Raw genomic sequence first — 12174 nt, 5'->3', positions numbered from 1 at the left:
TCTGGTGGTGTATGTGGAGGCAGGGGAGCCCCCCCCTCCCCCTTATCTAAACAAAATGTAACAAAATTTAACAAAAACTAGAGAGGGTACAATTAGGGTGTGCTTGCTTGCGTCGGTTGCAGATGGGTCCATTTAATATGAAACAAGATGAACCCCCTTTGAGACAAGCTATTCTAACAACGTTGTCACCGGCAGTATTTTTCAGATGGAATCGCGATTCAAACGGTACCATCTGCTAACTGAAAATATGCCCTCAAACGCGACTTTTTGGTCTCAGTCTAGAGCCCTGCGTGGAGAAGTTGAATTGTGCTACGAGCAAGCTAGCCTAGCTGCTGTTGCTAGCCAAACTTCACTGAGGGGATTGTTTGAATGCGCCAGAAATTTAAAACGTTTCTTTTGACATAAAGTTTAGGCTGTGGCATTGAATACAGCGACGCACAACACAAGCTTGATTTTAAATACATAATTTATTGTGACATTACTTACTGTACATGCAAGTCTTGAATTGCTTAAATGTACAATGCTGCTAGTACACCACGGCACGATACGATACTTGCTGTGCAACATCAATGCACGTTGTATCCATGCGTCGTTGCTAACGTGTGCTGACGTTGTGACGTAGGCTAGCACTGAGTTCCCTTCGTTGACACTGCACTTTTTGCCACAAAAACTGAATTTCAGCCTAAACCGTGCAACGGAATGTAAATAACAATACAAGCAACTCGTGCGATTGTGCGATTAGCGTGTGGGGGGCCTTAAAAAATGAAAAATAAAGTCCATAGCCCAGGGGCCTCAAGTGCTATTAAGACGCACCTGTGCACATACCATAGGAAGAGTCCAACAACATGTAGGAGATTGCTTTATCTTTTCAACATTTGGCCTCTTATTTTGATCGCCATGATTTATAAATCATTATGGCACAAATTAAATTTAAAAAAAGTGCCGTGTTGGGACAAACGATTTGCCAACAGATGTAATTTAATTATAGCCCATAAAACATGATTTTGCCATACCTATCTCTTTCCAATTACAGTTTACAGTACAAATTACAGAAACCTTTAAAGGTAATATTGATTCCATATGATAAGATAGTTGAACTTGGTAACAATAATCTTTAAAAGTAAGTAAGCCTACACACTACACTGGTATGATACATGTTTATTGTAACAAATAAAACGAATTCAAACTTCCTCAAGAAACACGTAAGAAAAATATATGTTCTCACAGAAAATTAAGGCTGATTCATCATGCATGTACAGTATGATAGCATTTACTAAACATGTTTATTACATCAGGATAATTAATATATGATATGGCAGTAGCTTTTTTCTTTTTATAAAATATTATAGTAACAGCAAAGTTATAGTTGATAAGTTTAATGTTTTAATTGGAACGTTAATTTAAAACATATGGAAGACTAAGATCTACTAAATTATAAGATTTGCATTTGAATCCTCATGAGAGGTGAACACAGCATATACTCAAGGTTTTTCCTAAACCTTTGAGATGCAATCAATCCTGTACAGCACATCCTCAAATGAGTAACTTTACCATAATAACAATATTGTTGCTCCAGCTATCAGTTGACCTTTACAACTCCAAAACCATAAAACATGCACTAAACCACAATAATATAGAGCTAAGGTCTAGGAAAAAGCAATGCTCAGTGTCCCTCTTTCTCAACACATCAAAGTTAAACTATGTGTCCTTTTCTCTCTCAACTCAACAAGTCACCACTTGTCTTGCGTTTCTTAGTTCTATGTTGGATAACCACTGCCATTTATGCATCTGAAGAAATGTATGAGTGCAACAATTATTTTTGTGTGTGTGCGTTAAACAGTTTCAAGGAGAGTGAGTCTTTTAGAGGAATATCACGTTGAGTAGAATATCATGTTGTGGAAAATTCTACTTTTGGCTGAGGAATTCAAATTCCTTCTGGTGTAATCAAAACTTCTGTCAGTCTGTGTCTTACCCTCTAGGCCTAAAGGAGTAAGGGGAGGGCAAATATGTTTGGGCTGTGTCACTGCATGTGAAGGCAAAAATAAAATCTGTAGTACTTGGTCGCCCCCTTCTGGTTAGATCTATGAATTGCTGCTGAGTCTACGACGAATAAGAGAGGCTGGTTTGGTCTCAGTGTCCTCCTGGTCACTCTCACACTGTCTCTGAAGGAAGAGGAACATCAGGAATTAGACCTATTCCTATTGTGTATGGACACATTCCTCAATCTCTGGCTTACCAAATCTTCATCACCCAATGTGCCTTTCTTATGCACTAACTTCAGCCGACTCAGGTGGTTGCACATGGACACCATATTATAGGACATCTAAATGGAGGGATACAGCGAAACAGAGAATGGGGAAAGGGGGAAAACAGAGAGAGATAGTGAGCAGAGGATGAGAGAATAAATCAGCCATGGAAAGATAACAGTTTAATAGGCAACATTTTATAGGAAAGAATAACCCATTGGAGAGAAATATACTGGATAAGAATGTACAATGATAAACATGACAATCTAGTGGCAGAATTCTTACAGAAGAAGGCAAGAAAAAAGGTAATTGCACATGAATGAATTCATTGTCATTATACATGATAAACATGTGGTCATTTGAGCATGGTCACTGCCTGCAAACACACTGCTACTTAGTCATCTGGTTTCTGACATTCTCCATGTTAATTGTAAACATATTTGTCTTTATCCTAACAGTCATTTATGCCAGTTTATCATGTGAATGCAGCTGACTGGTGAAAACAAATATTTAGTAAGAGACTTCAGAAGGCCTTGCAGCTAAGGCCTTGTGGTGTCCTCTGGTATTTGTTTTTTCTTTCACTCATCCCCCAAGGATGCAACACAGGCAAAAATAAATGCCAATGTAATGAATAGTTTTTTGTATCCATGGCAACGAGGATAATCCTTTTATTTAATATTGCAATATAACATTATTTACAGATACAAACGTATAGGATTCCATTCATACTCACTTTCCACTTCCTCTTGGCATTGAACCTTTTGAAGTTTTTTATGTTGATAGAAGAACGGTTTCTGTTAGCCACCTGTGTTCGTGTGAGTGGCTAAAAATACAAGAAAAATAAATAAGAGGCCAAGATGAAAATAGATCAAGACACAAATGGAGGAGTCTGGGGGAACTGTATCTATGGTTACATACCAAGTCCCCATCTCGAATAATAGGATTTTTGATTTATATAGAGCCTTTCCAGAGCTCAAGGACGTTTTACAATAGTAATACAATGATACACAAACGATGAACAATCATGGACAAAAACCAAGCCTAAAACCTTAAACTAAGCATCACATTTAAATGTAGTCATTTAGCAGACGCTCTTATCCAGAGCGACTTACAGTAAGTACAGGGACATTCTCCCCGAGGCAAGTAGGGTGAAGTGCCTTGCCCAAGGACACAACATCATTTTGCACAGCCGGAATCGAACCAACAACCTTCTGATTAATAGCCCAACGCCCTAACCGCTCAGCCAGATGGGGGGGGGGGGGGGGATTTATGGTTGAACAGTATGGTTTCATTGTGAGATGCAATATTGGCAGTCTGAATCATGCCATGAGGAGTGTGATTGGTTAAGGCCAAGAACTTCACCACAAACAGTATATTACAATAAAATAGACTCTCCAGAACCACGAGACAGATTCTTACCTTGATCCAGGGATGAAGCAGACTCTCTTCAGCTGTCATTCTCTCACTGCAGAAACAGAGAGACAAACAGAGACACAGACAGAGACAGACAGACAGACAGTAAGACAATCTGATAAACTTGGTCAGAGACAGAATCAACTCAAGAGATAGAAACAAGGATGGTTCTTAAAGCAGAACAAATAGATACAAAAATAAAACACAAATAGCCCAATTCTTAGAAGCAGACAGGTAAACAAACAAGCATATATACTGAAAGCAAGATGCCAACTGACAAATGAAAAAAAAAAAGCCATCTTAATGGAGTAGTTGGCTTTCATAATTTACCTTTGCTCTTTCACGAGAAGCTTCTGGATGAAATCTTTGGCCATTGGGCTGGTGGTTGTGAAATGGCGGTCATGGAAATCATAGTTCATGGCTATGATGTTCTTCAGTGTCTCTTCATCAGTGTCTCCTTGGAACGGAGATGTACCACTCAGGCTAAAGAAAAACAAAGTTACAGACATTGGGTCAGCGTCAGTATACCCACTATACTCTAGATGGCGCTCCGGTGAGGACTAGCCTAAAAGCTTGACTCTTGTGGACTTGCACTGTAAGTAAATGGTTTGTTTACTTTAGAAGAGCTAATGAGTCTTAATTTACACTTAGTCATTTTGTAGACGCTCTTATCCAGAGCGACTTACAGTAAGTACAGGGACATTCCCCCGAGGCAAGTAGGGTGAAGTGCCTTGCCCAAGGACACAACATCATTTTTCACGACCGGGGAATCGAACCAGCAACCTTCTGATTACTAGCCCGATTCCCTAACCCTAACACATCAGCCACCGGGGAGTCCACTGGCTGATGACTGGTGTGTGGTGACATGGAGTCCCCTGTGCCTCGTTTATGATACAGAATATAATTAGGAAACCTTTTTTTCACTTACACAATGTAGGTTATCACTCCAATGCTCCTGTGAAATACACAAATAGAGAAAAAATGAACTTAACATGATTGTATGGATATGGTTATGTATGTTTTTGGAACAATTTATTTGTCTCAAAAAGATAATACAAATCTGTTCCTTAATGTGTTTTTATTTTAAACAGTGTAGTTGATTAACTCAAAAGTAGACAACAATGAAGAACCATTGCTGTGTCTTATCTCTATGTTTGTATGTCAAGAGTATGATGTCATTGGGAACACCATAAACAGACAACCTCAAACATGGATAAGGAGCTGTGTCTGTAGGGCAAGAAAAGAACATGCTCACACAAGCCTGAAAGTAGCTCAGGTGAAGGTTTACTGGCAATTGTGAAACAGAGAAGGAACATTGTTCATGTTAGCCAGATAGCACTTAGTAGGAATTGAGAGGGTTTATGTTATGTTATGGCATTACAGGAGTGTGGACCAGAGCAGCAGTTGCTATATGTAATTTCAGGATGTATAGTCTGTGCTTTCATATAGAAATCTGTGAGTGTGTGCACGTGTACACTCACCACATGTCTAAAGCTGTGTTCAGAGGGTCATAGTTGATAACCTCAGGGGCTGTGAAAGAGGAAGGGGGGGGGGCAGTGTGTTCCATGAGGAGAGTAAAGTGTTGAAGTGTGCTGAAGTCAAACACAAACATTAGTAAAACGTAAGCACGTACGTAAGCAGTAAAACCAGATTTGTTAAGCTTATCACTACGTTATATTTGAATACCTCCTAAACGCATAATATTCCATAACCCTCTATGTTAACTCAACAAAGCATAAGAACGGACATTCACATGTGTGCAGATATCAAATGTGAAAGTACATTCTAAAGTAATGACCTCCATTTTAGGATGTAGTGCCTGCACCTACAGTCAAACCAGCTGACTGGTTTGACTTTGAGATAACATTCTTAACTATTGGCATACTGCATTTTTCCATGTTTGTTTGTGTAGTAAAAAAATAAAACATGCATTTTAAACATAATTTAAAATGAGTGTTTGAGAGCTTCTCAATATGAAGGCTGATTCTTTGTATCGATTAGGTTGGATGTGATTGATTTAGTTTTATACTTAAAAATTTATAGAAACAGAGCAAAGCCTTGAGCATGTTTACTATTTGTAGATAGTTTAACCTCAAATGCTAATTTGAATGGACCAGTCTGACACCAGGTTGTCAGTGACTAAGAAAAAAATGACAATTGCCTGCCAACCTATACAGCCAAACACTTCCTTTTTCCACTTGTAAGAAATTTAAACGGAGATCATGACATGGCACTTTCTACATAACTTTCACTGTCTCCATGGAAACGTCAGGACCTACACGTCATTTCACTTCCACAAAGAGCACAACAGTGACACTAAACAGTACTACCCTGTTCATACACTGAATTATGTAGTCAACTCATAGAACACTAAGGTTATAATACTGCAAAGAGGAAATAACTCTAAAATGTGACTGATGATCACTAGCTTTAGCGTATTGCACATTTTTACTAAAAGGTGACCCTGTAGGAATCAAGATGACATATAAAGCTGTAACAGGCAATGTAAAGATAATGTACGTAGTACGATCTATGAATTTTAGACACAGCAATTGTATTTAAAGGACCATACTACTCACGAATATACTGAGGGGTGCCACTCATGCTCTTGTACTCCTCCCCTGGCATAAAGTGGTGGGCCAGTCCAAAGTCAATTATCTTTATGTCAGGGTGTGGGGCCATCTTGTCGGACAGCATGATATTTTCCGGCTGGTTGAAGAAAAGAAAACATGGAGAGGTTTATTTGACCATATGGTCACTCACAACACATGATAACAGTGGGGGAAAAGGATTGCAATTCTGTTGTTCATCCAATGCATTTCTTGTTATTCTATCTGAATGTTTTTTTTTACTTATTTATCTTGTACTGACTGTAAGTCACTTTTCACAGTGTGACTTACATTTACATTTAGCAAACGCGCTTATCCAGAGCGACTTACAGTAAGTACAGGGACATTCTGCCCGAGGCAAGTACGGTGAAGTGCCTTGCCCAAGGACACAACATCATTTTGCATGGCTGGGAATCGAACCAACAACCTTCTGATCAATAGCCCGCCTCCCTAACCGCTCAGGCATCTGACCCCCCTTAATCTCTAATGTTTTATTTGGATTAAATTAAGAGTTGCATAGCGTAATTCTGCTCATCTGTATAAGTTACACTCACAGAATACAATCCCCACAATGAGAAGTGTCATATCATAAGGAAAGCAGCAAGTCTGCATACATAAAAAGTATCCGGGTCAGAGTCTTCTGGAAGGAGAGCTGAAATTGCCAGTTTAGTGAGATTTTGATGAAAGGGTTAAAAGGTGAGGGATTTAAAGTGAGATAATGTATCTGCTGTATGTAGACAAGTAATGTTATGAATGTAATTCCCATCTAGCCGGCCCATTCAAATATGGGTCGAAAAAGACCCATAAGACCCGCCTTAATATCTTTGCCGTCCAATCACCGATTTTATTTCTGAAAACTGCCAGATACTCATGACAAGTTAAGCTCAAAGTACATATCATTGGTTAAGGGGTTACTGGGAGGGGAAAATAAATGTATCGTCTGCAACGGCAGCCATTGTTTTTCGAGGCGGAGCCAGAGCGGAGACCATGGGAGATTGCCTACAGTGTTAGATTTACAGCTTCGAATTGAAATCTGAGACGATATTCTGAGTAAAGACAAGTTTATTAATATGTGTTGTCAATATTGTCAATTAAAAGTCGAAACTTTTTACATACGAAGAATTTGTTTGTGGGAGTCATGCGAGTTTTTTCCAGAAAAAAACTCGCGTTCTGCCGTGTCCGGCAGGACAGGCAGTAATGACGTTAGTAGCACTGTTTAGCCTCGATTTGAGCAGATTTCTAAAAAACTTAGAAAAACAACATTAACTAGCTAGATTATATACACTGTAAGCTAAATGTACATGCCTTGTTTGGCCAATTCGGTCGATTGTGGAAGAAACTCCAACGTTTTTTAGTTATCGAGAGGAGTATCCAGCCATAGCGCTAGCTACTTTTGGGGCAGAGAAATGTAGGTTTCCCCCATGTTTCCACGTGTTTCCATGTAGTCACTAGAATGGTCATAACTTTTAATCAAAATATGATATTTCTAATCTGTCTTCTGTTCCACATTGCCCACAGATGTGTGGATATTCCACCTGCTCAAAGTTTTCCTCCATCTTGTAATTAAAGTGGTTAAAAATGAAGTTGTCTGATGAGGTATGGTGGATGGAGAAGTTTTTGTAAAAAATGGCTGCCTGAAATCACCTTGATAAAATATGATTTGCCTTAAGTAATCATATATTTATTCACATCATAAAAATCCCCTAGTTCTGTTCTTCAATATGGTGTCAACAGTTCAGGTGTATGATTTAATATGAAAATTCATAAAATTTGCATATTAATATGAATATCATATTTCAACAGCATATGGAATGTTTGGAATGTTGGCTTAGGCAGTAAAAGGTTATCTTTTCTTAAACTTAAGAGAGGGATCTAACTTTCCATTGTGTCTGGCATAAACTTGGTCAGTGAGATTAGAGGGGTTGAAAGCACAATAGACAGTTTGGTCACCATGGTTGCCTTCCCTTGTTACCTTGAGGTCAAAATGACCGATGTTTTTGCTGTGCATGTATCCCACGCCCTCCAGAATCTGCTTCATGAACTGAATGGCATCACTCTCAGTGAGATTCTCCTTTTCCGCAATGAAGTCAAATAACTCTCCACCATTAATACTGAAACAGGAACCAGCAGAAAAACAGGATAGTTACAACCTTGATCAGTTTACTACTACTACCGGTAGTTTGCTACTACTGCTCTGTACATCTCATTTTCATTATAGACCATCATCTTCTATCCTAGGGATTTGTAATGTAACTCTGTAAGTCAATTCTAACATACAATGCCTGTGTGATACTTTTTTTTACTGTAATCATTCCTAACATTCAGGTAATAATACCTCCCTTTCAACTTTTTGTTGTCCCTTACCAGACAGTTAACACCCCTTCCTGTCACTCCTCCTCCTTTCCTCATATGTCATCACAAATCCTTGACCACACTCCCTCTCTCTACTCACAGTTCCAGGATGAGCACCACCTCTGCGCGGCTCTCGAACACGTCCCTCAGGGCCATGATGTTGCTGTGCTGCAAGGCCTGGAGGATCTCAACCTCCTTTTCCACGCTCTTCCTGTCCATACCCAGACGGCTGCAGGGACTCTTACGGATCTTCAGGAACTTTCCGGCCCAATAGGTATCAGTGGCCCGCTCACGCACAGACCGCACCTGACCGAAGTGACCACTAGGGTACAATGAGACGCAAAGGATGGACAGCATTTAAATTCGCTCTAAAGCCTGATGATGTACTCAAGGTCAATGCTGGAGTGTGACAAGTGCCTGAATTACCATCCAAGTACTTCTCCAATCTCATAGAGATCTTCCACGTTTTCAGTCTTAAAGACAGCCATGGTGCTCTCCTTTGCTTCTCTCACCTACTGGACCCACGATTGGTTAGTGAGTGTCTTATTTAAAGTAATGCTGCATAGTGTAATACACACAGTCCGCATCAAACTGGGACCTGAAATAAAAAAGAGAGAAATACTTCCTTATTGTTTGCAGGGTATTATAGAACTGTAATAACAAACACAAAGGCTCAACAACAAGAGACTGTATTTGCAGTGAGAGCTAAATAGAACAGTGCGTGAAGTTCACAGAGTGTTACTCATCCACTTACTCAACAGTGTGAAAAACAAGCATCTTCAAATACAGTTCTATAACCCTACAGAGACCCTCTTGAGTCAAAGTACGTCAGCAACTGTGTCAGATTGGCCGATTTGGCGCTGTTACATAATGAGGCCCTTTAAAAAAAAGAAACGTGGGAAATTTATAATGACTTTTGACAAGATGTTACAGTAATTGCTGGGAGGTAATGTGCTGTATCTGCGTTAATTTACTCCTAATTATCCAAACACAGAGGATGAGAGAAGAGAGGGATCATCTTCCATCAACATCCGTCATTTAAAATACTGTGGTAGGATATGTTGTTGGAGAGGGAGTAAACGAGAGAAAGAAGAGAGAGGCAGCATGTCAGAGTCAACCATGTCAAATTATAAAAGAGAGACAAAGGAGAGAGGTCACAGGGGGTCAGAGTGAGTGAGTGAGTGAGTGAGTGAGTTAGTCAGTGAGTGAGGGAGTGAGTGAGTCAGTGAGTGAGGGAGTCAGGGAGTGAGAGCAGCCCATTGGAAATCAAGTAAGTTCCCATTGTCTTTGAATGAATGACAGCAAAGAAAACCCGCATAAATCCTTTACATTTCACACTATGCATCTGGCTTTTACTGACTCCGTCAACAAACGTTGTCATCTGACCCTTGTGTGTCAAAGTGCTGTATCACAGCAACCACATCTCCTCCCTTTGTCCCACTAGGTCTGTTTCCCAGATGGTGTTTTCTTCCAGTCCCCTCCCTGCTTCACCCACATCACATTCTACAAAATCCAACTTCCAGCCTCCCACCCCAACACCAGTTAGTCAACAGCCTGAGAACAAATACATCAATTCAACAGCCTGCACCATTGAAACTTCAACAATACCCCTTCCCCAAAGAATAAAACTGTGATATGTGAACAGCTCAAGAGTTGATGAGCACCCTAACCCCAAAATGATATGAGGAAACATAAATAACAGTGACATGTCTTGACATTTTCCTCTTGGGAAAAGGAATGTGACAAAACAAGATTGAAAGGCAAACACAAGCCACTAGAGGAACACACAGGTAGCCAACCTGGAATATTGTGGTATAGGGCTATTGTGGTATATATACTTGCATAGTTTCGGGAATATTCACAATAGGTATGTCCATGGGAATTTGCGGGAATGTGACTGGAATCATGCGAATAGCTATATATTTATTGCGCAGTGGGAAATGACCAAATTGAAGGGATTTTTTTTTTTAAATCAATGTTTTATGCATGCTCATAAGTTTCAGTGTGTGTGCGTGAGTGTGAGTGAGTAGCCTATACATTGACATGTCATACAGTAGCCTACATGCAAACTGCAACTGCATTCTTATTTTTTAAGATTAAGAAATCATGTGTGCAACATTGTGGTCAGTGAAATGGTAGGCGACAATAGAAACACAACAAATGAACACCTACCGAAAAAGATTCCAACAACCACCTTTCGTCTGTCGCATTCTAGCTCTCTGCAGTGGTCATCTACAGGCTACGCAGCACTACCCGCCGTGTCCGTGACCTGCTCCCAGCAAACTTTTAAAGTTGGACGTGGAATGCGGAAAGGTTTTTGCTTCCCTGACCCACCCCAATTTCCGCGTGGTCGTGAGAGCGAGGTACATCAACAGACGCCTTGCTTACTTCATCCAACATGAAACTATGATTTTGAGGAAACGGTTTACTTTGGCAACTTTGGAAGTTAAATAGGCTACTGAAGTAACTTTCACATAAGTGCGTACACGCTGTACACGCCTCTAAATGGGCAACAAAAAAATACGCTTACTCCTTCAATTCAGACTGGCCATCACAAAATTATGTCATAATAATGTTTAATCGTTGCGTGAGTTTAGAATGCTATAGCCTGCTGACCACTTTTAACAATGGCAAAAATTACTTACTTAAACATTTTAAGTATTCTTTTCCAACATAAGCAGAATACATCAGTTACAAGGGTCTGTGGGGTCATCTGAGTCAAGCCCACTGGGGACACTACAGAGAGCTCACGTCGGTTGGGATCCTCGTCACCATGCCAGCATTCCAGTATCACTTTGGGACTGCAAGGGCTACAACATTCAGCTATCTCTAAATAGCGTATACGTTCCTAATAAACTGTGAATCTGTCCGAATTAACAGAATTGACAGATCCCCCAAAACTCTCTCTCTCTCATTGACTCAATAATTCACTCTCTCTCTCTTTCTCTCTCTCACACACACACGCACTCCCGCACACAAACCAATGGCATGCATGGATGTTTAGCAGGACATGCAATTTCATGTCGACAAAATGTTCAGCTTACTGAATCACCTTCCTCAGAATTGGAAATAAAAATGTGTCGATTGCGACATATCCACGATGCTATTCACATTATAGCCAATCCTAGATATTTTGTTGTCATTGTAAATATACCACCAACTGCGTCTTAACACTTGTGTAGGCGATTCTAATTGAATTCGCAACAATAATAGGCACAGCTCACCTGCTTTCGAAACTGTCCGCCTCGCTGATCACAGGGACGTCACGATTCGTGCTTGTCCATCCGAGATCCACAATCGTGCGCGGTTGTTTTAAACCGAATAACAATGCTGAACCTCTAATAAAGCATGGACCACTACCCCATCTGTTGGCTATATGGCCTACTGCACAGTCTACTGTCAAACGCATATTTTCGAGGGGCGTAGAAATAAAACTAGCCAGACCCTGCCAGGTAATTATAGATAGCCTTTCCTGAAAACGTACAACATCAAATTAAATGTAGTGATGGTGTAGCTGGTTGTATATAAAAAATTAAATAAACATGAACGAGATC

General features: G+C 40.1%; 1 protein-coding gene across 5 annotated transcripts; it reads right to left on the bottom strand.

The window, feature by feature from the left end:
- Positions 1-1143: 1143 nt before the first annotated feature.
- Positions 1144-11920, bottom strand: si:dkey-240h12.4 (death-associated protein kinase 2). 5 transcript variants are annotated; one of them, XM_067256217.1, is made up of 13 exons: positions 11266-11592; positions 10793-11024; positions 9047-9218; positions 8721-8942; positions 8241-8379; positions 6239-6368; positions 5141-5189; positions 4588-4614; positions 3990-4142; positions 3666-3711; positions 2980-3069; positions 2237-2323; positions 1144-2162 (listed from the first exon to the last, which is right to left on the bottom strand). In XM_067256217.1, the coding sequence occupies exons 3-13, from the start codon at positions 9106-9108 to the stop codon at positions 2082-2084; spliced, it is 1086 nt and encodes a 361-aa protein (XP_067112318.1). In that variant the 5' UTR covers positions 9109-9218; positions 10793-11024; positions 11266-11592; the 3' UTR covers positions 1144-2081. The 5 variants fall into 5 exon arrangements, with proteins under 5 accessions (XP_067112318.1, XP_067112319.1, XP_067112320.1 ...); XM_067256218.1 differs by lacking the exons at positions 10793-11024; positions 11266-11592 and adding an exon at positions 11845-11920; XM_067256219.1 differs by lacking the exons at positions 10793-11024; positions 11266-11592 and adding an exon at positions 11665-11782.
- Between the last annotated feature and the right edge of the window lie 254 nt (positions 11921-12174).

Source organism: Osmerus mordax, chromosome 18 (genome assembly GCF_038355195.1).
Source record: "Osmerus mordax isolate fOsmMor3 chromosome 18, fOsmMor3.pri, whole genome shotgun sequence".
Lineage (NCBI taxonomy): Eukaryota > Metazoa > Chordata > Actinopteri > Osmeriformes > Osmeridae > Osmerus > Osmerus mordax.
Note: the sequence above shows the minus strand (reverse complement) of the source record. Positions and strands in the feature narration are given on the sequence as shown.

Excerpts from the sequence above, each read along its gene's own strand:
- si:dkey-240h12.4 (XM_067256218.1), bottom strand. The coding sequence starts at position 9,108 with ATGGCTGTCTTTAAGACTGAAAACGTGGAAGATCTCTATGAGATTGGA. Across the intron at positions 4,143-4,587 it reads GGAGTGATAACCTACATTGT|CCTGAGTGGTACATCTCCGT; the intron begins GTAAGTGAAAAA and ends GTTTTTCTTTAG. Across the intron at positions 2,163-2,236 it reads CATTGGGTGATGAAGATTTG|AGACAGTGTGAGAGTGACCA; the intron begins GTAAGCCAGAGA and ends CTCTTCCTTCAG.